The sequence below is a fragment of the Lycorma delicatula genome, chromosome 12 (genome assembly GCF_047948215.1).
Source record: "Lycorma delicatula isolate Av1 chromosome 12, ASM4794821v1, whole genome shotgun sequence".
NCBI lineage: Eukaryota > Metazoa > Arthropoda > Insecta > Hemiptera > Fulgoridae > Lycorma > Lycorma delicatula.
In genome coordinates, this window is record NC_134466.1 from 30972005 (window position 1) to 30984672 (window position 12668).

Genomic DNA, 12668 nt, shown 5'->3' on the forward strand with positions numbered 1-12668 from the left:
TATTTTTATTTTTGACAGTGTAACAAACTTGGCTTCTAAGTTATGTTGTGCATAAGGTTTTGGAAAAACCTGCTCGTGATTAGATTAGATTAGATAGAAAAAATAAAAAAGGAAATAAGTTTATAAAAACAACTTGAGCAACTAAATAATAAATATTGTTCTATTCATATATATTCAATGACACAAATAAATGATAATACCAATTGCTCAGAATATTTATAATTTATAAATATATATTTATGGAAAAGTTTTTTACATAATGAACTATTTATTGAACAGTATGACAAAACATGTGTAAAAGCTACACAAACATAATTTTCTAACACATGTTACTCACCTAATGCACTTGTCTTTTGCAGCTGTCTCTAAAGAATTCAATAAAATAAAAATATACGAACGGCTATCCACTCACTTTTTATAGACAATATGTTATAGAAGATACATAATAGTTATCTAATTGTCATAGAAAATTAGTGACATTTTCAGGAAAGAAAGTTACTGTGCGACTTTCAAAACAATACATAAAATGTAAAAGATCATACTGAAAACAAAAAAAGAAAACAACATACATTAACAACACAGTAACCAATGAATAAGCAAATCAAACTGTAGTGATTTCATTAAGTTTGTCCAACTCCATTGGATAGACTAGACTTACTTATTCTGTTCAAAATATTCCAGGGCTGAGGCTATAAAAAAAAAAAAAAAAAACCTGAAAAAAGTAAATTGTATTTAAGCTTCTACATAATGTTCCTTCATCAATGCTTTCCTTCAATTATGTAATCTTAAATAAAATTTCTGTGTTCGTGTTTAAGTGCGATCAGCACATTTATAAAAGGTCATTAAAAGCAGTGAAGAAGTCTTCTTTTGGAGTGCCTTTGGAATGCTTGTTTTCACTTTCTTGTGTACCATCTTTCAACTCCTACAACTCCTCCCTTTACAGACTTTAGAAAACAGGGGCTATATCTGATGAGTATAGAGGATGGTCTTTCACTCTCATCTGTCATTCGGCCAAAAACTGTCGTACATTGATGACTGTATGTGCTGACACATTGTCGTGAAGCAGAAGCCAATCTGTCGTTTTATAAAAATGTGGTTGCACATGATGAATTCGATCCAATTATGTTTCAGTAATCTTGGTAGACAACAGTCATAATTCACGCATCCATTCAACATTTTCATTGTTATAGGTAGTTATTGGCGTACACCTTCCTCATAGTTTTCTAATTACATCCAATCATCGTGAACCACTTTCTCTTTTTTTTCTGTTTAGTTTCCAGAACTACCATAAGTTATTATTTCAAAGGATGATATGTATGAACGTTAATGAAGTGTGTAGTCTTTGTACAGTCTCAGGACAACCACTCCTGAGAAGTGTGGTTAATTGAAACCCAACCACCAAAGAATACCAGTATCATGATCTAGTATTCAAATCTGAATAGAAGTTATTGCCTTAACTGATTTGAACGTTAGAACTCTCGGCTTCAAAATCAGCTGATTTACGATGATGAGTTAACGACTAGACCAGCTCAGCAGGCTGGTCACAAACCACTTTAACATAAACAGAGGAGACATAATTTTATTACCATGTTTTATCATTGCAATTACAGTAATTCATTGATGAATGATGAGATTTTTTTTACCATTTCAAATTTTTCTGTAGCCTTATTTCTGAACAAAAAACAGATTTTATGTTTTCATGCTCAGTTTGTTAAAAATCCGATAATAGACACAAAAATGCTTTCAGAAAAATAAATATACTACACAAACTGCTTACCCAAACTGAACAATCTTTGGTTACATTGATCACAATGCTTTTCTCGACAAGTTACAACCTCACTGACGAGATTGCACCATTAGTTTCATTTTTATAGCCTTAGTCCTGGAATATTTTATACATACTCGTATTCACCTGTAAATAAAAAGAACACAGATATTACACACAGCAGAATCAAGATTTACAGATACCCCCCATACCCCTATCTGGGGGTATTTACTATACCCCCAGATAGTTCCATATGGGGAACCAAATGGTTCCCCATATGGAACCATTTGGTTCCATATGGGAACATATATAAAGATATTAATTACATTAGGCAAATTTTACTTTTACGATATAAAAACCAAGCGCTCCATTACATTAAATAATATGAAATTTACAAATACATCAAATTTGTTAAAAACAGTATATTATTTAACAAATGTAATATACATATGGTATATTGTATTTGATTCTTGCTTAAGGAGTTTCTAAATTTTTTTAAGGTCAGTACCATTAACAACAATATTGTTAGATTATTCACTGGGGAAGGAGCTGATAATTAACTCAAAAGGCCTTCAAAAGAAAAAATTATGTAACATACATAATTTATAATAAATAAAATTTAAAATAATTTTAATAAATGATAATATTAATAAAAATGATAAAAGTATGTAGCTAAATTATTAATGTTCTTTTTACTTTTCACTTTAATAAAAATGCTAGTTTATTTTTTATTAAATTAATTCATAAATATTAGAACATTTAAGTTTCTACCTTGTCTTTTCCTGTGAAGGGGTTTACAGTATCTGTGATTTTTTTCTCATTTAAAATTGTTCATCTGTTTCAGCTACAAATATTTAGACCAAGTATGTTCGGCTCAACATTACAAGAGGTTATGGCTTTACAAAGAGAGAGGTTCCCACATTGCAAGTTACCGTGGGTACAGACTACATTATCAGAAGAAGTTCTGAGGTTGCAGGGTGCTCAAACTGAAGGAATTTTCAGGTAATATGATAAATTTTAATTTATTCATTGATTTTGATAATTAATGTAAACTAGTTACCTTTAAAAATAATGATAATTAATTTTATCCACACTTCTCTTTTTATTTCATAACTATTTTACCTTCTTGTAACTGTTTTATTTGTTTTTCCAAGATGTCTCCATTCTTGCTATGCGTCTTTTCAGTCTTATAAAAACATTTTTTTTCTTGGTTTTCTCTTTATGTTCTATGCGTTTTTGTGTACATTTTTATCTCATTCTCTTGAGGTATTCTGTATGTACAGTGTTCAAAGCTAATGAATTAAAAACGTTTTAAATGAAAAATCAGTACTGCTAAAAAATGTGTGATATTTTTATCACAATAATGTGATTTTATTATTATTTAATTAATTTATTTATTCTTCAATTATCATAGAATTGATTATGAAAAACAACTGAAAATATTTTTAAATAGTGCCTGTTTTAATGAAAATATTGGTGAGCTTCAAATAATGTTGTAGATATTTATATTTTATAAATTACTTTTACGAATACATACTTCATTATATATTTTTTTTTTATTAAATAATTTTAAAGTATGTCTGATGACATACTATAACAGTATTTCATAACTTGATTCAAGACATGAAGTCGCTTAAAACGATGGCATCCATTTAAAAAAATAACATCTACCCCTTGTTTAATAAAACAAGAAAAATGAGTTTTGATATAGTTTCCCATTGAGCTGAATCAATTATAAAGCCCATATTGTTGCAGATGTATTCAGTTCTACAAATGACACCTTCACTCATTCATAACAGGGACTGGGTGTGTAATGAAAGTTATTATTCAGAGAAAAAAATTTTGATTAATTTCACCTTTATCTCAAATACTTTACATGTCATAACCGTAAGTAATACTCCAAAAGTGTATTGCATCAGTTAACATTTTCTACTCAGATTCATGAAATCTTGTTTGTTACCTTAACATTTGCTGATTATTGTATGAATTTTTTATTAAGTTTTTATTACAGTGATATAATATATTCAAAAAACCAAATACCATGAAAAGTAGAATAAATGTATAATAATTTTAAAGTTTTATTTTGGTCATGACCACAATTTTCATTGTGTGGTACCATTTAAATAGTTTCATGTATATAAACTATGTTTCCTCAGGAAAATTTCTGAATAGAAATATATTACCTTATTCATCCCAGCACTTATAAATTTGCAAACTGCACAGTCCTTGCTTGAGTTCTTAGGATTTTTGTGCAAAAAATGTTTTTTTTTTTATTTAACATATTTACTAGATTTTGATTATTAAACATCTCGTAAACGATTAGTTCTTCGATTAGCATTTCCATAAACTTGTATTATCAATGTTTCAGCCATATTTTTTTAAGGTCCCGTTATACACATGAAAACTGCCATGTAACTTTCACAGATGAAAACTATTCACCATTTTAAGAACTCTTAAAAACTTGTAATTAAAGTAATATAGAGAGATTAATAACATCAACTCCATCACGTACATCATTATACTTGCTTATTGCTATAGGCAAAGTTAATTTAAATTTCAATTAATCCATGCTTATCTTATTTTTTATTAACGTAGTTTCAGTATTGTGGTAAGTGCTGAGCATGAGGATTGGTTAGCAGTTTTTTTTTTTACTATGTTTCATTGCTTAGTTATTATGTTAATAGTTTTTATCTGTAGTTTTTGTTGTATTTTTTTAATACATAAAAATGAGAGATATTAGTGATTCTACAACTGTAAAAATGGCACATGAACATTATACATCAAGAAATATGATACTGAATCTAATCGCTAGAGTTGAGTTTTCTAGCAAGAAAATAATATTATTCCATATGTATCAAAATCATTATCCATTGTACTTTTTATATCCTTCAGGTCCATAATCAAAGATTCGTTATCACACCAAACATAATGAAAAAACTAAATAAATTTTTGAGCTAATATGTGATTGGGCTCTGATGTTACAAACGGTGTACTGCATGTTGGTGTTAAGTGTTTATGCTAATAAAACAAAATGTAATACCCGTGGTGCAATATTTTGTATTAAATTTTTATGTTTATTTTTATAGAGTTTCAGCAGATGTAGATGAAGTTACTTCATTAAAAATGCAATTAGATAGATGGGAACGTCCGACTGATTGCACAGATGCTCATACACCAGCTTCGTTATTAAAATTATGGTATCGTGAATTGTATGAACCTTTGATACCAGATTCATTATACAATGATTGTATACAGTATCATGATAATCCAGATCGTGTATTGTCAATTGTTGATAGTCTACCAGAGATTAATAGATTAGTACTGTCGTACCTGATTCGTTTCCTACAGGTAAGTGTATATTTTATGTTGTTTGTTAGATAAGTTATAATTATGTGAACTTTACAAGGGTGGAGTAAAATGTTCCAGGCCTCATACAGAGATGGCATTAATACGCTTAACTTCTCGACGATGCCACATGATTCCGTTCTTACTATTTTACATTTAGTTTATTATTAGAGTTTCAAGTGTCTGCATCACGTAATATAGTGTTTACAGTCCATCAAATTTGATAATTAATGCATGATTAAATACTTTTTTTTTGAAAGGCTTAAAGTCCAAAGGAGATTAAAGAAAAATTTAATAAAACACAGAGAGACGTCTCCATCAAATATGACAGTTAAACACTGGGTTGCAGAGTTTAAAATGGGTCGAACATGCACTAGCAATGAACCATGCAGTGGATGCCCTTCTGAAGTGACTACACTAATAAAGTAGTTTTGGCAGATTGACAAATGATAATGAACGAGTTAGCTCTCTGTGGGCTTGTTAATAGAACATGTGTGTTTTAATATTTTGCACGAACATTTGGGCATGAACAAGCTGTGCACTAAAAGTGTGCTTTATTTGCTCATGCCTAACCAGAAACTGTGACAGAAAAACATTTCAAGTGATTGTCTCCAGCTCTTTATGCACAATCCAGAGGACTTTTTAGTCAATTTGTGATGGTTAATGAAACGAGTTCATCACTCCACTCCTGAGACAAAACTACAGTCAAAACAATGGATTGAAAATGTCAGTCTGCTCCAAAAAAAGTGAAAAAGTTACAGAAACTGCTTTTTGAGATACACTAGGAATAATTTTCAGTGATTATCTTAAAAAGAGTGAAACAATAAAGTGTGATTATTTGCAGAATCTCTGTGATAAAATTAAGGAAAACCAATTGCATTTGACAAAAAAAGCACTTTTCCATCAAGACAATGCTCCAGCTTGTATTTAAGTCATTGCAATGGCAAAAATCACGAATTGCTCCAACCTTTCATATTCACCTGATCTGACTTCCAGTTATCACTAGTTTCCTGACCTAAAAAAATGACTTTTTTTAGGTTAGAGGAAAGAGATTTTCGATCAATAATGAATTATTGTCGCTGTAGATAGTTATTTTAAGGATTTGGATAGATCTACATACTGAACTGGCATAAGTGTTCTTATGGAACGCTGGGTTAAGTATACAGACTTAATGGTGATTATGTTAAAATATAAATCAAAGTGTATCCAGAAAAATGTTGTTTTCTTATCCAGGCCTGGAACTTTTCACCCTACCCCTGTATTAGGTTTCTTAACTTTCCATATTAGTTTGGCTCAGTAAAATTTAAAGTGAAAAAAGTAAAAAAAATATGTTTTGGTACCATTGATCACATTTTCAACAAAATTGTCTTTTAGTTGTAGTGTATCAACCATTTTTGTAATATTTTGAAAATTTGATACTTTTTCTGAAAATGCACCTCAACATTCTTCTTCAATTGAAATCATAAAGAAAACTTTATAAAAAACCAGCATTCAGTTGCATAACTTGTGATTGGCATAACCGGGAAAGTTATGCAATTCATTTATGATTTTAATAATTTGAGAGCTTCCTCATAATGGATGGGGTATTAAGCTATTTTAGTGACTTTATTGTTTAAGAAAATACATTTAGAGCATTAAAATTTTGAGATTGTAAAAAGGATGTTCATTTTGGAAGCTTCCAAAACCCCCTTGGTAGCTTGGAAGCCTCCAAAATGTTTACCCAATGCTTCCCTTCAAGGAAAAGCATTTGGGTAAAATTAATTTTTAAGAAAATAATATCAAAGTGGTGATAGTAAATTTTAAAAAAACTTTTTAAAATTGTTTAGAAAATACAAATATAATAAAATACAGTTTTCTAAATACAAATTGTAATTAAATGAAGTTGTAATTTTCTGGGAAGGGGTGAAAACTTTTGGCTAATTTTTTTTTCAAGAAATACTAAAGATAAGGGTCATCAAAAATTAAGATTTTTATATTTTAAATGTAATGGTTAACTTACAACTTAAATTTAAAATAAATTTGTTAAAAATTAAAAAAAATAGTGTTTGTTACCATATACTACTGGGATGGACAAAACATTTTTATAGTGATTTGAAAGTTTATCGATGTAGAAAATATAGATTAAAAAACTCACATTAATATTTTTCTAAAGCAAGATATAGGTAAAAAAAGGAAGTCTCTTTTTGGTGAGGGGATGAATGTTAAATAAATATTTTTGGTAATGATAAAAATACTTCAACATTGCAAGAAAATTTTGTTTTGCTAAAGTGCCCCAGTAAGATTTGAAATTTTATTTTGTCCAAACTCACTCCCTCTCCATCCAAAGGTAGTAACATATACAAAGTTTGAAGAAAATCAGTTGATGGGGTCCAGAGTTATAAAACCAGATACATCTGAACACACATACATATAAACAACCGTCCGTCCTACAAAAATAGATTTTTTGGATTTGGGAGCATTGAAGTAAAAGATTTTCCATAAATTATTTTATTTTGTAATGGTTTTAACGCATAACTGGATTTGGGAGCATTGAAGTAAAAGATTTTCCATAAATTATTTTATTTTGTAATGGTTTTAACGCTTAACTTAAAATACAATTTTTTTTACTGATCTATATACTTTCCTGTTATAGCTATAGCAGCATATATCGCAGCAGCTGGGAAAGTAAAAAGAAGAAATATATATATTTCACAGAGCATAATAAACTTTACTAGATTGTAAAATGTACAGCATTAAACAATTAATCACGTACTACTGAAGATAGAGAGATACATTTACAATATTTACTGCTGAACTCAGATTTATTTTCTTAGATTAACAGTAATCTGATTTCATAAAGAAAAGGTACTTGTGTTCACTCATAATATATGTAAAAACAGAAAAAGCATCATGAATTCTGTGGTTTCAAGTAAAATTTGCTAAAAAGACTTTTAATAATTTTTAGACTGAATATAAGAGACTATTGTATCATGTGAAAATGAAAGAATTGTTAGTAATAAAATCAAAGAAACTGAAAATGTCTGTGATTCTCCATGAAATTGTTAATAGGTAGTAGAAGAAAATTTTGAGTAGTTAAGTTCTTGAATTATAAACAATTGCATCTGTAAAAGTAAAATTTTGATGGCTGTAGTATTTAAATAAACATTTTGTTCTAAAACAGTTATAAAGGTTTTGCATAAAACATGTTTGGTTTCTTGATAAGACAGTATTTTACATCAGTGAGTGCAGATGTTAATTTAGGAAATCAGATAAGCCCAGAATGGTGTTCAATAATAAAAATATATTAAATTTCTAGTGGCTTAATTTCTTTTTAAGAAATTTGTAATTTTTTTTAAATTTTGTTTCAGATATTTGCACGTCCTGAAGTTGTTCAACAAACAAAAATGGATGCGAGCAATCTTGCGATGATGATGGCACCAAATTGCCTTCGGTGTACCTCGCAAGATCCACACGTTATATTCGATAATGCTCGTAAAGAGATGGCCTTCATGAGAACTTTAATCCAGTGTTTAGACACCAGCTTCATGGACAACATAGTATAGTATAATAGTACGATTTATTAAAACCTAAGTCATGTTTATACAGAAAACAATTAATGATAGAAAGGGTAATTGTAATTGAAGTTTGTAAATAAGAGTTGCTATTTCTTAGCGGTCAGTTATTTAGGATAGTTATACTAAACTAACACAATTTATTATGCCTGAAAATATTGTTTTTATATTACATTAAAAAGAATATGCTACATTGTGTATGAGGAGGTGCCCAACAATAACCATTTTCTAAAATAGTTGTTATTATTAAAGAGACATTACTTTGGCTCCTTTAAAATACTATTTTTGACTTTTCTTTTTTGTCCTGACATTTTTCTCGCTTTTAGAAACATTCTCAATTGATTTCTTTGCACACAAAAAAATAATTTCATCAACATTAAATAAATTTATGGATGCACATTTTGTCCAGACTAATTTCTTAATTCAGATGATAATAAAAACAATATGTTGAAACATCTTTGTATATTTATGTAATTAGACAGTGATTAATATTCCTTTTCTTTAAGTAAATTATCAGTTGCTTGTGTTTTTTGGGTGACTAATTTATCATATAAACTTTAAAGGTTGTAAATGGGAATATTATATATTTTGTGGCATATCAAAAATACCTGACTGGGATTTAAACCCAGAATCATCCAGATACTTCATGGTCATAAAGATATGTGTACTTGATTATAATAAATTTAGTGAGTTATGATAATGACCATTTGTAAATGAAGGGTCTAACTGTATTCAACTTCATATGCGCTTTCAGAGTAACTCCAGTTGTTGCTGCATTTCCATTAAACAGTTGTTCTCTGTATAAATGTGAATATAGGATTAGATAGTATTATTATCAGATTTTGTACTTACAGTAATTTTTCTCTTAGCTCCCGTACAGTGTATAAATCTTAAGGTTTTTCATTTCTGAAAAATTGCTCTAATGGTTTTGTAACCATTGGTTTTACTGTGAATAAGTGGATTTATTATAAAAAGTAGTGCTACTCATACTACTTTAAAAGCCACCATGATGTGATCATTGTGCTTTTGTTATTAAAACACACTTTTTTTTATTGCAATTATTCTTCTGGTGATAACGTAATGTTTGATGTATTATTTAATGTAAGGTTGAATTATAAGTGTTCCATCAGAAGTACAATATTTTCAGCATAAATAATTTTATAAATATCTGTTATGCGTATAAAAATAAATCTACCAGACATGTATATAATATGAAGATTCCCAAAAACATTGAAGCCATAATGCAGGCAGTGATGCCATTCATTTGCAAAAGTGTGCAACTATGTTGACATTTTCCAATTGAAGTGTAAAGTAAAACTTTAATTTCACTTAACAAAAAAATGGTTTATACGAGTTAAGTGTAAATGATTGGATATCTCGCAGAACTGTATTTTAGGTTATTCTGCAAACATTGAAGGTGATGTTCTTTCAACTTATAAAGCTGATATTCATATTTCAAAATGTATAAATAAGCAAATTTTTGTTACTGATTTGAAATAAAAGCTTTACCAGTAAGAACTTAATAATGGACACATTACCTCATTGTATGCGATGTTAAAGTTCAGAATGATAGGCCCATACTTTTTTGAGAACAGTTGATTGTTACTTCTAATTGACATGACAGTGTTGCATGACTTTTTATAAAGCTCAATTTGTAAAATTTTAATTCACTCATTTGACAACCTGCTATATATTTTTTTTCTCAGGAACTCTTTCCATCTCCTTTTGTCATTGTATCATTCTGTTGGCTTGCCATGTTTTTCTTTGGTATTGTCTCAAATATAAAGTCTAAAATTTGCTCACTTTCAATTGCAGAACTCAAAGATGCTATCCAGCAACAAAAATATCAGTATCACAAAAAATGATTCAAGTTTTAATGTAAGCCTAAGCAAGTCCATGAACAAAAATTTGGAACATTTTTTATAATTTAGTTTTTCAAATGAAAAGAAGAATTATAAGGATTAAAATATGTCTTTAAAACACATTAAAAATATAAATATAACAATTATTTGGTTTTTCCTTTTTTCATTATAGCAAAAGTCTGTGATCAGTCGCTCTGGGCCATGTTAAGACTATTTTCTTAGTTGTATAAGTGATTCCAGTAAAATTGAAATATAAAAAATTTGTTTGTGTTATTTAGCATTTGTGATCCCCGAGAGACATTACTGGTCTCTGAAGAATTCTAACATCTGAAATCATTTGATTTTCTACTTGTCCTTACTTTATAATAATTTTTTTTTACTTTTTGTATTAATGGATTAACAAAATTATGGTTATTATTAATTATTGTAGAACTATGTTCATCCTTTAATTTAAATAGTAATTAGGGAAAAAATATAAAATTGGTAAAAAAAAACTTTTAGAGACAGAATTTGTTTAACATGTAAATTATAAATATGAAAAAAACTATTAAGTTTTTAGCCTAGTTGGGGTCTGAACATCTAATCAAATGTTATGTGGCCTGTAGGATCAAGACCATTTTATTAATAGCAGATAAACCAATAAATAATGGCACGTGAGTTAATTAACCATTAGATAGACTAATTTTTACAGTGAAAAATATTTAATGTCAAACAATAATACAACATATTACTAAAGTTCGAATTGATGTTGATATTTTATAGTTTATAATTTATAAGAATAAACAATGCTTTTGCTTGAAAAATATTGTTAATGCGAATTCTCACTTTTGTATAATTTACCCTTAACCTTTCAAAATTTATTGCATTAAGTAATTTAAGACCAAAAACATTTAAATAAATTTTTAAATTAACTATTGTTGTAATTAAAATAAATGATATCAGTTGACCTAGCCGTTTAATTTGTAGTAGTGTTGCAAATAATTAGTTGAGTATTGTTTAATTGTTATTTATTATTGTGAAGACTAGTGTATTAGTATTATTATTATTATTATTATTATTATTATTATTATTAGTATTAGTGTTTGGGTCATTAATTCTAGCATTTACTGTTTAAATTTTATTAGATTTAATTCTAAAGGTAGTACAAAATAAAAAAGTTATTGCTGGGCATTTTACCTTGTTTTATTACTACTGTGATTTTTCCACTTTTTTAACTTTGATTGCTTATGACTTGAAAATTATGGCGTCTTGTCGAGAAACAGTTTTTTCTATAGTTTTCCTTGTAAAATTTTACTAAAATCATATATCACATGTCCACCTTCCTATTTTTGTTTAAAAAATTCCATCAATATGGGAGACCCAAGAAGTTTGAAATTGTTAAAATTTCAAACATCATAAAGTAATAATTTTATAACTATGCAGAGCTGTACTTATATGATCCACTATATGAATCCATTTTTATACTTAATATCACCTTGTTTTTATTTCCTTGATATAAACATCAGATAGGTACTTGTTTGTTATCACACTGGCACTTTTTTTAGGCAACTTCTTTACAAAAAAGAACATATAAAATGTATTATTACAATGTATTAAACAAAAAATTTGTCTTATTAGCAAGTGTAGATTGTTTGCTTTAGATTACGTCAATTCTGTTTACTGATGAATCATACTTATATCAGCATAACCTATGCTCGCTAACTTCATCTAATTAACATTAAAGCACGCATATTATACTCTATTTAATATTAATTAGACAAGGTTAGCGAGTGAAGCAAGCATAGGTTATGCTGATATACGTATGATTTGTCAGTACACACAGTCAACATAATTTAAAGGGTTTTGCAATTTTTATTTTTCATTAAAAATGTATACTTTTTCCTCCTTAAATAAATGTTATTCATTTTCTCCTGAAATCTGAAGAAATTGCATAAAAAAGTGGTGGAGCAATAACAAACAAGTACCACTAGAAAAATTTCTGTTAATGAGAAACTCATGAAATCTCAGTTAGAGAAAACAGAAAAAATAAGAAGGTACATAATGGAAAAGGATAACTTAATTTTCAAAATAAAAAATGCAGAGTACAAGTTATAAACATACAGAGTACCCTTATTTTCAATCGTATCAGATTTATTTTTAAAAGGC

General features: G+C 28.3%; 1 protein-coding gene and 1 long non-coding RNA gene across 4 annotated transcripts in view; one reads left to right on the forward strand and one right to left on the reverse strand.

Annotated features, from left to right (window-relative positions):
• The window catches only part of RhoGAP93B (MyTH4 and RhoGAP_KIAA1688 domain-containing protein RhoGAP93B), a 92725-nt gene that overhangs the window by 75112 nt on the left and 4945 nt on the right, over window positions 1–12668 (forward strand). Inside the window, exons 20-22 of one of the 3 annotated variants that reach the window (XM_075380180.1) lie at window positions 2610–2767; window positions 4852–5113; window positions 8458–8659. In XM_075380180.1, coding sequence (XP_075236295.1) covers window positions 2610–2767; window positions 4852–5113; window positions 8458–8652 — 615 coding nt within the window. In that variant the 3' untranslated portion in view covers window positions 8653–8659. The remainder of the gene's footprint in view (window positions 1–2609; window positions 2768–4851; window positions 5114–8457; window positions 8660–12668) is intronic. The other 2 variants (XM_075380181.1, XM_075380179.1) reach the window with 2 other exon arrangements.
• On the reverse strand, window positions 210–12092 carry LOC142333204 (uncharacterized). The gene is made up of 3 exons (XR_012758552.1): window positions 11700–12092; window positions 1778–1912; window positions 210–541 (listed from the first exon to the last, which is right to left on the reverse strand). It is a non-coding gene; the product is annotated as an uncharacterized LOC142333204 (long non-coding RNA).